At 51.9% G+C, this 14,813-nt stretch overlaps 5 protein-coding genes across 5 annotated transcripts; 3 read left to right on the top strand and 2 right to left on the bottom strand.

Annotated features, from left to right (window-relative positions):
* Positions 1-402: 402 nt before the first annotated feature.
* On the bottom strand, positions 403-3,105 carry M409DRAFT_30137 (uncharacterized protein; the record flags this gene model as incomplete). Its single annotated transcript, XM_033809781.1, has 3 exons — positions 403-746; positions 797-2,909; positions 2,977-3,105. 3 exons carry the CDS (start codon positions 3,103-3,105, stop codon positions 403-405), a joined length of 2,586 nt encoding a protein of 861 aa, XP_033660275.1.
* Positions 3,106-3,415: 310 nt separating this feature from the next.
* M409DRAFT_30136 (uncharacterized protein) lies at positions 3,416-4,027 on the top strand (the record flags this gene model as incomplete). The annotated part of the gene is made up of 1 exon (XM_033809780.1): positions 3,416-4,027. One exon carries the CDS (start codon positions 3,416-3,418, stop codon positions 4,025-4,027), a length of 612 nt encoding a protein of 203 aa, XP_033660274.1.
* Positions 4,028-5,241: 1,214 nt separating this feature from the next.
* Positions 5,242-7,291, top strand: M409DRAFT_30135 (uncharacterized protein; the record flags this gene model as incomplete). The annotated part of the gene is made up of 4 exons (XM_033809779.1): positions 5,242-5,648; positions 5,702-5,709; positions 5,762-6,178; positions 6,231-7,291. 4 exons carry the CDS (start codon positions 5,242-5,244, stop codon positions 7,289-7,291), a joined length of 1,893 nt encoding a protein of 630 aa, XP_033660273.1.
* A 112-nt stretch (positions 7,292-7,403) lies between these two features.
* M409DRAFT_71053 (uncharacterized protein) lies at positions 7,404-9,215 on the bottom strand (the record flags this gene model as incomplete). The annotated part of the gene is made up of 1 exon (XM_033819012.1): positions 7,404-9,215. The coding sequence occupies one exon, from the start codon at positions 9,213-9,215 to the stop codon at positions 7,404-7,406; it is 1,812 nt and encodes a 603-aa protein (XP_033660272.1).
* A 1,330-nt stretch (positions 9,216-10,545) lies between these two features.
* M409DRAFT_71052 (uncharacterized protein) lies at positions 10,546-14,013 on the top strand (the record flags this gene model as incomplete). The annotated part of the gene is made up of 4 exons (XM_033819011.1): positions 10,546-11,088; positions 11,147-12,016; positions 12,239-12,365; positions 13,787-14,013. 4 exons carry the CDS (start codon positions 10,546-10,548, stop codon positions 14,011-14,013), a joined length of 1,767 nt encoding a protein of 588 aa, XP_033660271.1.
* Between the last annotated feature and the right edge of the window lie 800 nt (positions 14,014-14,813).

The raw sequence follows: 14,813 nt of genomic DNA, 5'->3' as shown, positions 1-14,813 counted from the left end.
TACGAAGAAAGTAATAATAATATCATTCTCCTGCATTGAAACCTATGATCCATCCGCTCTCCTTTCCCCTTCGTCCATGAAAGTCACCATTCCCTCAGAAAGCCCTCATCAACCAAAACATCCAGTCACAGAATCCACCACTTACAAACCTTTCCAACCCGTCGACAAACGCGACGAAGTCCTCAACAATCGCAAAAAGAAATACCAGTGTTGTCGACTTGTCATTCTGTGTTTTGAGGAGGCTGAGAGAGATGGGTATGGACGAAGGCTGCTATCGAGCTCGTCGGACGCAATGGACACTTTTGACACGGCAGTCTTCTTGATGAGAGTCGGTTTTATACAATGTGATTTTCTACATACGGCACTACAAAACAAAACAATCAGCGATGATCATCCATCGCCTCACTTCAACTCGGTCAACTCCTCTTCCAGCATATCCTTGAAGTTGAGAGGCTCGAACGCCACACCCTCGCCGATGAAGTGCTTGCTCATTGCTTCGACCCAGTGCAGTCGCAAGGAGTGCAACATGGCACTGGTGCCCTCCATCACTACCAGAACGGCGACAGTCAGAGCGAACCAGAGAACAAAGGCCAAGAAGATGGCGAAGATGCCGAGGGCACCCTCGAAGGCGAAGGCGTTTTTGAGCGTCATGGTCCAGAGCACGATGGAGAGCTGTTGATGGGCCAGAGACAAAGCCCACAGACGGAGGTAAGAGGCTGTGTGGGAGACACAGTTGAGGCAGAATTCTGGATGAACGTTAGCATCGCTCTTGTGACATGGAAACGAGATTGCTTACCAATAGTATGGATGACTTGGTGAATCATCACCTCGCTGAATTCAAACTCCTCGTGCTCGCCTTCCCCAGCACCGATGTCCTGAGTGATTACGGCCCCATCAATATCGCTATCGGCGAAGCTTGGTCTGTTGGCATCTCCGTTGGCATGTTCGCCTTCATCGTCGTCCAGGGCAGAAACTGTAGTCGTCTCGCCGATGCCACGATAGCCTTGTGCACGAGCTTTGTTGTGCTCCCAGCGCAGGTAGAACGGCTTCAAGAAGAGCATGATAGGAACCTGGATAACAGCAAGCAGGAGGAGAATGACCTGCACAGCGCCTTGGCCAGAATAGAGCTGTTCCTGGACTGTGCCGGGGGACAAAAACATGTAGATGAGCATGTTCAGAAGATTTGGTGGCTGCTGGTCGATCGCGTACCAGTCGACACACCATTTCCAGATGATAGTCAGGACGAGGTACCCGAAGATACCCTGGAAGAATATCATGCCCGGAACGAAGTTGCCCCAAATGTCGATCGGTGACCTAAAATGGCGAGCATTGATGAACGAAAGGCACAGTGAGTATGTCATGTGCGCCCAGCCCATGATGATGGAGAGCTTCATCTTGTAGCTGTTGCTGAAGAGCAAATCGTTGTCAGTATCGTGCCATCTCCAGTCCAGACCGAATGGATAGGTGTAGCCTTCGACTCGCTTTGCAGTGATGATCGTCTTGCCGGGCTCGTACCCGTCAGGGAACTCCCAAGTCCACATACTCTGGGCCAGAGGGATTTCCTTGGAGAAGGCATCCGAATATATAAGGCCAGTATACATAGAAAAGATGCCCATCATCAGCATGATATAACGTCCGTAGAAGGCCATTCCGAAAAGCTCGTCCTGCTTGCCGCGTTGAAGAGGCTTCTCGAAGGTGATCATAGCAACCGCTGCCAAAGTCATAATGATTCCGTGGCCGAAATCACCGAACATGACAGCAAACAAGAATGGGAAGGTAACGATCGTAGGTAACCCAGGGTTGACTTCGGTGTATTTTGCAGTGCCGTATGCATCAATGATGGTCTGGAATCCAAGAGTGAACTTGTTGGTCTTGTTGTAGGTCGGTGGCGTCTTCGATGTCTTGATCTGGTTGACGATGGTAGGTACGGAGAGACCGGCCCTGTCATTGACATCTTGCAAGGTCGACTTAATCAGGCCAAGTGAGTCTGTCGGACACCAAGCCTCGGCCACGAGAGTCTTTCGGGCGGGATCGTACGAGAAGCGATTGAGAGTCTGATAGACACTTTTCTCCTTCTTAATGACAATCAGCCACGCAGCCAAAGAACGTCCGATCTGTGTCAATTCCGCATCCAGCGTTCGCTTGGTGTTGCCCAAGACGTTGGACAGATCCTGCAGGCGACTGTTGACCTCGTGGATCTGATCCCGACGAAGCTCGCTGTTCTCGTCCACGTTGTAGATGTCCGCGCCCAAGCTTTCAGAGATCTTCCTGATCTTGGCAATAATCTCCTTGCCATGTGCGAAAATGACAAAGACATTCTTGTGAACCTCCTCGTTCTTCTCTGGGTCGAAGATGGCATCTGGAATCTCGGATTGGTTCATGTAGAGGTTGCCACGAAGCGTTCTCCAAAGAATCCGCTCAAAAGCTCCCATTCGCTCACGTGGAATGACACCAGCAACAAAGCCGATGTTCATAACGCTGAAGCTTTGCTGGCCAGCTTCAGCAGAGCCGTTCGCATTCTCCACGTCTCGCAATAACGGAGCATCGTCCGAGGAGTCCACAGACTGGCGAATCTCCTCCGTTTGTCCACGAGCGCGATCGAAGAACCCTCCAGCTTCTCTGAGCACCCAGCGCCATTCTGTAAGCTCTGTCTCCCTCTTTTTCAGCGTCTCGTAGCTTTCATTGAGACTGCGAATCCTCTGTTCCAAGCTTTGACTCCTGTCTGCCAACTCGTCAATTTCAGAGGCAGACGGGGCTGCCATCTGATTGCTGAATTCGTAGATAGAGCGCATTTCGATGCCATTCTTCTCGATCTCGGAGCGGAAGTAGTTCAGTTGGCGTTCGACATTATCGAGGCGGCGGATCTCCTGCGTGAAGGTGCGTTGGAAGGCAGTTGTTTCCGGGTTCAACTGTTGACCATTAGCCTCCGCAAAGCTCCCATGATCTCGTTCGAGCTCTCTTTTCGTATGTACGTACGTCGCGGAATTGCATTAAACCAAGCTCGCCCAGTGCAGAGACAACCTCGCGGCCGATTTCGTTGGCGATGTACAGCTGGGTGAGCTGCATCTCCCGCGAACGGAAGAGCGACGGGGTATTGGGCGCCATCTTGGCGGGACCTCTCTATCGGTACCAGAAGAGGTTTGGCGATTCGTTGTATGAGGGATGGGTGGTGGTTGATGGTGTTTGGAGAGAAACAACAGCGTTGCCTTCGCTGAAGGAGGCGGATGATGTCGCAGCTCGATGCCAAGAGATGATCCGTGCACTTCGATGTTGTTGTCCTCAGGCAAGCAACAGCTTCATGTTCTTCCAAACATTCACGCGACGCTGCCGTCATTGCCACATGTGAGCGGGACTTCTTGCTATATGGCATACCTACCTGACAAGACTACCACACGGTTAATAATCTCCAATCGACATGGCGGACGAACAGCCCCGTACGACGCTGTATGTGCTCGTGCCTCCGTCGCCACTCTTCGCAGCTCACTGGTCACTGTTCATACCAGACTCGAAAGGTTACGATATGATCAGCAAACCGCATGAGGAATCCACTGTAGGCCGACGAGTTCATGTATCTGGTGACAGGCTCAATGGGTTTGCCTTAGAACTCATTCGTGAGTACGATGTGAGCAAACACCGCCGTGTTGGATCCCGCATGTTTCCTATTGGCAGTATACCTGCCACCCACATTCAACCAGATGCATCGAAGGCCGAGGAAGACACAACTCGACGCGACAGCTGCAAAGACGACGAAGATGGAGGCGGCCTTGTCGACAATGAACCACGCGATGTCTTTGAGCGGACTTGCGTTCAACTCGAAGCTCCAGGCCCAAGTCTGAACAACGTCTCGAACAATCAAAAGCCAGCAACTGGGAAAAGATCCCAGATCGAAGGGCGAGACTGTCAATGGTGGGTTAGGCAGGTGGTTCAGGAGCTGACGACCGCGGGCATACTGGAGAGTCTATTGCAAGCAGACGGCCAGCGAAGCAAGAATCCCAATGAGCTGGTTGCTCAACTGCCTGTACACTGATATGGTTCCAGCCATTCCATATCGCTCATGAGAGCTACGAAACATACTTCGTACACTGCACGCAACATCCGCGCCCATCGCGAGCTTTGGTACACCCGGCTCGAGCTATGATCGACAGAACGACAGTCACTTGACGGTTTGGTGTGAGAGACGGCGATTTCGTGCACACCGTGGGTTTGGAAGCCGGAGCAATAACCATGTCCAGGCTGTGATCTTAAACTCAATGCAACGGAGTTACCGAAACGATGCTTTGGGCACATGAAGGACGCATGGATGTTAAGCCAGCATGTGCCGTCGAGCTTTCACCAGCCCTCGACCAGTTTGCGAATCGTCCGGTGCTTCGATTTGTAGCCAGATGCGCTGCAGACACAGAAGACTGCATCGAGTACACTGACCCGTCCATGGAAAATCTTTATGCAGCGCAACACCTCCTCCATCCTTCCTAGCCGTGCACTTTTTGGGCACTCTTTGATTGGTCATATCATACATCATCAAAACCTTGCATCGACTGCACTACTTCATGCTCCTTCTTCATCCGCAAAGATGTTCCACAAGACTCCTGTCATTGGATATGCGACTCGCAACGACGACGTCGACACCTCCACAGCCGTCCGATGGTCCGGCTCGGCGAACAGCTTCAGCCTCTTTGCCAAAGAGAAATGCAGGGTGTCAAGCAAGGAATTCATCGCGAGAGGTAAAGATAGCGACGCTGTGCTTCGAGAGACTTGATTCGAGTCGCACGCTCCATTGTCAACTCTAGGTGGAGAGCGCGTTGCTTACCTCTTACAGGATCGCTTTGCGAGTCCGAGCACTGTGCCATTGGCTGATGAATGATCTCAAGCAAGCAACATCACATGCCTTACCCAGCCATAAGCTCGTTTCAATACCACCTGGTCTCTCGGCTGCGTCAGGGCGGGGTTCCTCGTCCCGAATGTGAGAAACGGCATAGTATGCCTCGGTGATCACACTCATCGAGGTAATGTAGAATGCAATAAATTGGCCATCGATGCTCGGATGTTATGCCTCATGGAATGTGGTGACTGCTAAACTTACAGCTCCACCGCAAGTTGCACTCTTTTGCCAATTCAGTTGCCTTTCTCGTATTCCTCACGACTTTAGCCCGAACTATCAGGCTGATCGCCTTTGCGATCCGAGAAAAACATCCAGTGTCGACTCGGCCTGAAAGTTTCGCTGGTACCTTTCGACTGTACACTATGGCTACCGCAGAAGTTCTGAACAAGGTCGATCTGCTCGGCCCCCAGCAGGAACAAGTGAACCTCGAAGCGGACTTGGGCAAGACTGAACTGGTCCCTCCACCGTTCGATCCTGTAAAGCTCAAGGAGAAGTACTTGGCCGAAAGAGACAAGCGACTGCAACATGGCGGCGGGATCAACCAGTATCGTCTCGTCGAAGAACGTGGCCAATTTGCCCATTATCTGGATGATCCATGGGTCGAGCCCGGCTTCACTCGAGACCCTGTCAGCGAGCAGGTCGATGCCATTATCATTGGCGGTGGATATGGTGCACAGCTGATTGCTGTTCGACTGATCGAACAAGGAGTGAAGAATATTCGGTTGATCGAGAAGGCTGGGGATTTTGGTGGGACGTGGTATTGGAATAGGTGAGTCTTGGTCAATCTGATATTTCTCGACACGTGCTGACCGAATAACACAGATATCCTGGTAGATCTAGGCACCAAGTTGTGGCACTTTACCATCGCTGACAGGAATGTAGGTGCGCAATGTGACATTGAATCATATATCTACATGCCACTCCTAGAAGAAATCGGCTACATGCCGACTGAGAAGTACGCCAGAGCCAAGGAGCTTCTCAAGCACTCCGAGATGATCGGCCGTAGATGGGGACTCTACGAGCGGACTCTCTTCCAGACCGAAACTCATGAACTGAGATGGAACGAAGAATCGGGCCTGTGGTCCGTCAAGACAAACCGGAACGATGATATCAAAGCAAGATTCGTTATACCAGCTGCAGGACCACTGCACAGGCCGAAATTGCCGGGCGTCAAAGGTATTGAGAACTTCAAAGGCCATAGCTTTCACTCCAGTCGGTGGGACTACAAGTATACTGGTGGAGACAATGGAGGTGGGCTGACTGGTCTGGCTAATAAAAGAGTTGCTGTCATTGGAACAGGTATGCGCAGTGATCAGCACCATATAGTCTTCGCTGACTGTCACTCCATCAGGCGCCACTGCAGTCCAGATTGTGCCAAACGTTTCCAAGTATGCCAAGGAACTCTTTGTCTTTCAGCGAACACCCTCGTCAATTGACGTGAGAGGCAATCGACAAACAGACGAAACATGGGCAAAGAGCCTAAAGCCCGGTTGGCAAAAGGAACGAATGGATAACTTCAACATCATCGTCAACGGCGGCATTCTACCAGTCGACCATGTCCGTGACGGATGGACCGACATCCTACAGAAGCTCCTCGCCAGGGGATCAGCCGGATCTGAGACCGACCCAGAGAAGGCCGCCGCCGAACGCCAAATGGCCGACTTCGAAAAGATGAACCAAGTCCGCGCACGTTGCGACGAAATCGTCAAAGACAAGGAGACCGCCGAAAGTCTCAAACCGTGGTACAACCAACTCTGCAAGCGTCCCTGCTTCCACGACGAATATCTCCAAGCCTTTAACAACCCCAACACCCACCTCGTCGACACCAAAGGCCTCGGAATCGAACGCATCACCGAGAAAGGCATCATCGCCAACGGCAAAGAATACGAAGTCGACTGCATCGTCTACGGCACCGGCTTCGAGCTCGCCACCGAATGGTCCCACCGCACCAACATGGAAGTCTTCGGTCGCAACAACCAAAGCATCACCGACTGCTGGAAGAACGGCGCGAGCACCCTCCACGGCTGGAGCACACGCAACTTCCCCAACTGCTTCTGGGTCAGCATCGTGCAAGCGGCGTTGACGCCCAACTTCCTGCACGTTACAGGCGAGCAGGCGAAACACCTCGCATACGTGATCGGCGAATGTGAGAAGAGGAAGATCCGCACGGTGGAGCCTACGGAGGCTGCGGAGAGGGAGTGGGTTGCGACGGTGCTGGAAATGGCAAAGTTGAGGGCGCCGTTCTTGAAGGAGTGTACGCCTGGGTATTATAATAATGAGGGGACGCCGAGTGCGACTGCGGGGAGGAATGCGAGTTATGGGGGTGGGAGCCCGGCTTTTATCAAGATTTTGGAGGATTGGAGGGCGAAGGGGGAGTTGGGAGGGTTGGATGTGAAGTATTTTGAGGATTAGGGCCTCATGGTTGTTGGTGAATTCTACTTTCATCATGGGACCCCTTGAAGTGTGTCTGCTCGTCACAGAGTCCTGGACAGCGCGATGTCGCTCAATTGACTTGAGCAGCAATTCAGGACCCGAACTCAGCTGCACCTTTCCATCTCTCGTCTAGCCTTCCCTGCTCTCTCCGATTCCTTCGTCCCTGGGGATTTGCCCTCCACGTCTCCCACGGACTCCTCTGAACACAGAGCTTCATGTTCGCGCCTTGTTCGTACATTGCGAGCCCAAGAACTTCCTTAGATTGGATCACGCGAGTGTTAAAGCCTGGCCGAGACTCTGCCTGCGCGGACCATGGTTCGAAGAAGACTGGATCCGGACGAGGGTCGAGGATCTCAGTAAAAGCCAAAGACATGATCGCATTCTCAACTCCTGCGTATATGTAGGGCGAGTGTGCAGATGGCGATGCGAGTGAGTAGACACTAGATTCCGTGGGACGATTCCGACCCTGGGACCAGTTATTGCTGCCACGTACAGTGAAGGAAGAGTTGTTAGGGCGTAGGAAGACATTGAAATCTTTCTCAAGATCAATGATTCCTGGATCTCCAGCTGCTGCTGGACTAGCGTCTAGATAGCTGTAGCATTTGGCCCCAAGCCTCATGTCGAAGACTTTCAACAGGTTGTGCCTACTCGTGCCTGCCACCAGCTTCTCGCGGCCTCGGGGGAGGAGGCTGTAGATGGGACTGTCGTCGGCTGCGTACGTCTGCTCGACATCGCGATTTGAGCGCATGTCATGCAAGCGAATGATACCGTCGTACGCTCCAGAGAGGAACACATTGCCGTCACCCGTAGAGCCGACTGTGGATGGCAATGGCACAATAGTGTAGGCCGACGACGTTGTTTTTTGTTGGGGAAATGACTTCTCAAAGTCGTTCTGCAAGCTGAACTTGCGCAGTGCCTTCGGATACAAGCCGGCTCCGTCTATCGTGTAAATGTGGATCGGGTCTTCTGACGGTCCAACACCGACGCCTAGTCTCGACGGCGACAAGAAGCTTGTTACCCAGGCTCGATGGGTTGAAGCTGGATTGCCGTCAGCTCGCAGAGGCGGTTGGATGTCCACTTGACTGGAAGCAGTGGTCTTAGGTTGTCCTGGGTCGACACTGTACAACGCAAGCCTAGCTTCCCCAAGATTGGCTGCCAGTAACAGTGGATGGTTGTCATCCTGTAAAAGACTGGTAGACCTTACCGGCAGCCCGTTTGTGGCAAAGTAGGAGATTGAAAGATCTTGCCCTGAAGACCCCGCGCGCGGTATAGACAACAGCTGGAGGTCGCCATTTGCTGTTCCTGTGAGCAGTCCTTGATGATCATCCTCGCTCTTTCGCACAAGATGCAGTGCTGTGATATCGTCCTTCCCTTCGGCAGCAGAGTGAGGCCGGTAAGTTGTCCACTTCACAATTTCTGTTCCATCATGCTGTCTCTTAGTTCTTCGAATGCAAACCTCAGCCCCGGCGCTGAATGCGAGTATCTCCGTCCTGTCTCGCCATGTTCCGCCAACTTCTTCGTATACGTCAAGCTGTGGCGTAAAGCCAATAGTCTGGCCCCTCGGTCTTTTCCATCTGTCGATGTGCTTTCCACCCGGAAATGCCGTGATGTCCCCTCGAGGTTCGGTGTACCTGCCGACGAAAGCCCGCTTCTCCCACGCCTTTGATAATGTCGTTAATGAACGAGCGGTGTCTTTGTAGGATGGGGACTGCTGCGGCCATGTTGAGGGGAATCGAGTCTGTGTGAACGTCTTCCACGCATTCTTCTCGACGAACTCGTGAAGGCTTCGGCTGGTGCGATCGAGGCTGGCGATTGAGGAAGCTGTTGGTAGGTAGCCAGTGATGTGGTTGAGCAGCTCAGGCGGAAGGTCGGTGAGGTTCGTTTTCGGTCTTGATGTTTCCATGGTTGAGGGTGCTCAGAAAATAGCACCCGTGAACAATTTAAGCCAAGTATGCCATGTCTTTGGTGCGTCATGATCGATATCGATAAGGTGATCTAACTGGAAATTGATGAGTGAGTCAACGACGGTTTGATTGATCATGCCGAAAGCGGCATACTGTGTTTGTCAGAACATTTGATAACCTTGAATTCTAAACCGGGGTAGATCACAGAAATCAGGATCTAAATCACACGTAAAGCTCATTCTGGCTGCGTATTTGTCGGACTATTGTTCCTATAGCAGTGAAAAACAGGATTTACCCCGGGTTTTCATTCTCAAACGAAGGTTCTGACAAACACAGTAGCGTGGCTGACTTTGGTGAGACGTCACGTCTTCTTGACCAACACTTTGGGACAAATATTCCTTCTCGACTCACAAAACCAGCGACTATTCATCCCTTTTGCGGCAACAGCGACATGACTCAAACTTTGCTACTCAATCAATGACAGCCATTCGCCGCATACACGCTCTGCATTGAGCCATCCGGACGAGAAATCAAGGAGTAAAACCGCAATGGGAAGACGCTGCGTTGACTGGCTTGTCGGTTAACATCTCATCTCTGCCAATGGCTAGGACGTAGCCACTGGGCATTTGGAAGACAGCGGCAAACAAGTCTCTCAGCTGCGTCATGGCGCTGCAGAGGATCGCGGCTGGAAGCTCGGGAGGGCGGCTCCGACAGGCTTTATGCAGCTCGACATCGACTCGTCCAAGCGCGCCGTCCTTCGTCAACATGTGACGCGGTTCCTTCTTCGAGCATGTCCGTACGCTTTGCGATGGGTAGTTGCCCACTCGGCTTCGCCATGTGTACGCCGGACTTTCGGCTAGGAGTGGGATCGTCATGCCTTTCACTTGCTGGCGTAGATACCAACCAGAAAGCGACCATCAGCCCTATCGCCCATGACCTTGAGGTCACACAACATCTCAGGTCACACAACATCTCAGGTCACACAACATCTCAGGTCACACAACATCTCGATGAGTTTCCGAAAGGCTGTGCCTACTGCAGATACTCCTGCAGTCCCGTGTTGCATCATTTGCATGCAATCTTGAGTACTGTGCCGTGCTGTGAGCAACTTGAGAAGCTTTGGAGCTGCCAGACATTCTCATTTGGTTCTACGACGTCTTGAGTATCAAGATCAGGTCATCAACACGCCGAATTCCTTGTGCTCTGATGGCACTATCACGAGGCACCTGCTTGTGTTCGCACTGAAGCCCGCTCATTCCCGTCAGAGGCACGATTGCGTTCTGGACGAAATCCGACCTTCCTACAATTGCCCCTCTAGCCCCAAAGGCCATGGCCCCTAGCGCGTTGAAGTCTCGATCTGGATGTTTGACATGTCTGGCGCGCAAGAAGAAATGTGACGAGGGTCTGCCGAAATGCTCGCATTGTCAACGGCTGGGACTGGCTTGCATTAGCAGAAACGCACAACAAGTCAAAGCCGATATCACGCCCACCAATTTGAGGAACAGATCTTCATCACTCCAGCCGGCCGTCTCGAATGGCTATCCAGCATTCAAGACCCCAATTGAGCAGAAGCTGTGTCTGGAAAGTCCCTACGTCTTGGACGTGTTAGTGTCTGACGGCCTCGCGGACAAAAGTTTCAAAAGCATGTCCTTGCTGGGGAGGTTCTGCACGCAGAGTAGACTGGTACGGGAGGCGGTAGTAGCATTCGCGGCCTTTGGCCTTCAGGACATGGGCGAGGAATACTACAAGCTGTCGCTCAAAAGCTACCAAAGTTGCCTCTCGGCGCTCCAAAATACTCGGGCTTATGAGAGCGAAGACTCCAAAGAGATGGACTTTGCCATCGTCTCTATTATGTTTCTTGGATTGCTCGAGGTACGTATTTGTCTTGGTGTAATCCTATCTGCAAGTGAACGAACTAACACCATGGTAGGCTCTGTCTCTCGGTAATCCAAGTGCATCTGTAGCTCACTTTGAGATGTGTCGCAAGCTGCTGGCCAGTCGCTTGAAACGTCCAGCGTGGCTCCAAAGCAGCGAATGCGTGAATACTTACCGAATGTGCGCAGAATGCATTATTTACAACTTCGCAACACTGTCGCCGTTTCATGAAGGTATTGGACAAGCTGCGAGCGACTGGGAGGAGTCATTCAACAGCCTTTTCCCAACAGACGACCACGCAATTTCTTCCTTTCTTGGAGGCATTGACTTCCAAGCGATCTACCGGATCATGTTCTCGACTAATGTACTGCTCCATGATAAGGGCTCAGGTGCGAACCAGACCAACGCCCACCCCGACGCCTGCCAAAACCTCTGGGAACGACTCGACACTCAAGAAAAAAAGGCCAACTCGCTTTACTTGAGCATGTCTCACAAAGCTATGGCAAAGCTGTATCGAGCAAAATACCTTGTGTCAATCCATGCCCAGCGTATCCACTTGATCAAGGTATCGCGACCCACAGCTACTCCAGCAGACTTGACAGTGAAACTCTACCTCTCGAAAGCCATGGCAATCATCAAGGAGCAGAATGTCTGTGAGGCATGGAACCCAGCGCTTCGCTGGCCACTGACAATCCTTGCATGTGCAGCACACACGGATGCCGACTTCGACCTCGTGATGTCCACGATGGACGAAATGATGCAGAAACTAGACCCGGCCAACTCGAAAAGGCTGCAGTCTGCACAGGCGATGTTAAGGCACTTCCGCAAGGGAAACGCTTGGCCTTCATTGGACGGCTGGGATGCGGATGTGTCCCCGAACCAACTGAAGTTTCTGCTGAAACCACAGAGCTTCGACATACCTCAAGTCCAAGCCATCTCCGGGGACACCGCCATTACGAACTTGTAAGGGCTTAAAAAACGATTTAGACAAACCGCTTGGAAGCCTAGCTTGCACCCCCAACATTACCGCCCCGAGAACCCGAATCATGTCAGGGGACGCATGATTGATTTGATAGCATTCGGCTGTGGCGCCAGCCTACGAATTCACGAATGAGCGGAGTACTTCGGCAGCTCGAGGAAATCTCAGCTGCAACACTCTATAGGAGTCGATAAGCGAGCTGCGCCTGTGCCGATCGCATGCATTAACACAATGCAACGAACCAACCACCACGCGCGTCGACAAGCAGCAAGCCGCCATGCCGCGATCGCCAGTCGTGTGCAACACCTGGAACGGCATCGACTACCCTACTCCCCTGGAAAGGTGCAAATTTTGAAAACAGACCGCGAACCTACGCTTCTCCATCTATTACCCACCCTTTACAGGCCTTTGCCGGAAGTTAAGTCTGCGAAGAGCTCATCAATAACAAAATCTCTGGACATCGTTCAATCTCCCCGCGAGAGATTCCCGAAGAGCAGCGATGTCGAATTCAAACCCCAGTCAGCGTGTGCGCCGGACAGTCTCGGAGGTCGAATTCGTACATCTATGTGGGTTGGTCCTGCAAAACGAGGCCGACAGACAGCTTTATGAGCAGATGAAGGCACGTACAGCTGATTCCCTCGGCACGGCAGCACTGACCAGAAACCCATCAGATCCATGCCTCCTCCGGCATTGAAAGAATCCTGGCGTCACCTACACCTGCAGCGAATTCCATTGGAAGACCGTCGGGACAGCCAGAACCGCCAGGTGCGGCAACAATCACTGAGCAAGCCGTCAGGAGTGAGACTCGGAGGATCTATCAACTCTCGTCTGACAAGCTGAAAGCAGTGTACCAACGCGGTGGCGGAGCCAACGACGATGACAATTGGATCCTTCGATGGCTGCTGTGGCGAGAGATGATTCAACGGGGTATTGTGCCCTGAGGAGAGTGGTGCAACAATCTAGTGATGTTACTACCTACTCAAGCTGTTGACAAGTAGACAAAGCAGCATGAACATGACGGGAAAATTACAGCTGCAAGTTCGAAATACAGACACGGACTCTACATTGCTCAATCGAAGGCAGTTGTCAAAAGCGTATCCTCAAGAATTTCCCAGTCGGCAGAGCTCGACGGCGTGAGCATGTATTCCGGCCCTCACAAAATATCGGGCCGGATCGACGAGGCCGAGACTCGGTGAGGCTCTTCGGATGAAATGGCATCCGACTCTATTATAAGGAATCGTCTGGCCTGCATATTGGAGGATGATGCGGTACTGTCCTCTCGTGGCCGCCGATCACCACGCGAGCCTTCGTCGAACCCAGTGGCGTCCAATGAAAGCTCTGTCCGCCGTGCAGTAGGTCTAGATATGTGGATGCCAACTTCTGCTAGTCCAGCATTCCATCCAAACTTCTTGCACTATCAAGTGACGGCAATGTTGCTGGCACTAGTGTCGTTGTTAGCGGACAGGGGTGTGCTAGAAACGAAGCTTCCGTCTTCACCCTTGCATATGAACGGACTTCATCGCGGTGGTTCGAAACTACAATGTCCTTTTGCCAAAGGCTGAGTATTTAGTTCCGACAGCTTGGGAGGAACTACGAGTGACAGCGAACCCCTTCATCTTCACACCTGCCTACCCTTAATTTTACTTCCTAACTATACGCCAAATTTCAGTGAGTCAAACGAAACGTACATATTTTCGTTCACTGACAAAATCCCAGCACCAACAATGTGTTACGCAACGCTCGTAACCTGGGAGAAATGCGGACATTTCCAAGTCATGCATCAAATGTGTCCCATAGCCAAACAGAAGAACCCACCGACTTTTTGCACGACGGCACATGAGCCGATGTCTATGGACCTGGATACTAGCTACGGAGTGTGTCCTGATACGGAAAAGCACCCGCCAGTGGAGACCAGGCCGTCGACGAGAGTTCGGACTCGTTAGTCGGGATGGAGGGATTGGAGGGATTGGAGATGCTTGGAGTTGGGGTTCTATCTTTGGCGTTGACGGTTGTTCTGTCCTTTGGTCGATCGTTTGTTCTCTCATTGATTCCGTCAGTAGTGAGCGGAGCGTATATCAGGGGTTAGAACAAGTAGCTTGAGGGTCCGGACTGGACTTTCAACCTTGGGAACGATCGCTCCTAGCGCCGTTCTGGTTCGACTCCAAGTGAGTTTTGTGCTCTTTTTGCTCTCTTGCTGTCTTCGTCGTTGTCAGCTGCATGTTGCCAAGGCTGCATCGACGGGATCAAGCAAGGGCACAGACGAAAGACGGAGCTAAATGGTCGACAGCATTCTTAGTCGTTCAACAAACGAAAAATCAATTGATTGATTCTCGGCCTTGGTGTCTTTTTGAGTGATGATGTGCCATTGGATCGGTTACATCGTCCAAACAGCCCCCACATGAATTGACTTGATGGAATTCACTTGCATAGGCATGCACTTGGATACGATGACCCTCTGCTCAGACTCATGGAGGCACAAGACTCACATGTGGTTGTAATATCGACACCAACTGTTGTCGCCGAACTGACAATAGAAGGATCCAGACAAGATCCAGGGTCCTCTCTGGCGCGTGGCATTCGCGTCACAGTGAGGCAAGATTTCCGTGACATCATCATGTCGAGTCGATTCGACAAAGAATTGAAGATGGCCATCCAAAGTCGTTTATAACATCCGCACAATTTTCGCCGTAGAGCAATACAAAAAGAGCCAGTTGTTGATCCTATTCCCAGAAGATTATCTTCT

The sequence above is a fragment of the Zasmidium cellare genome, assembly GCF_010093935.1.
Source record: "Zasmidium cellare ATCC 36951 unplaced genomic scaffold M409scaffold_60, whole genome shotgun sequence".
NCBI classification, from domain to species: Eukaryota; Fungi; Ascomycota; class Dothideomycetes; order Mycosphaerellales; family Mycosphaerellaceae; genus Zasmidium; species Zasmidium cellare.
The sequence above is the reverse complement of the archived record's forward strand: the minus strand, read 5'-3'. Positions and strand labels throughout refer to the sequence as shown.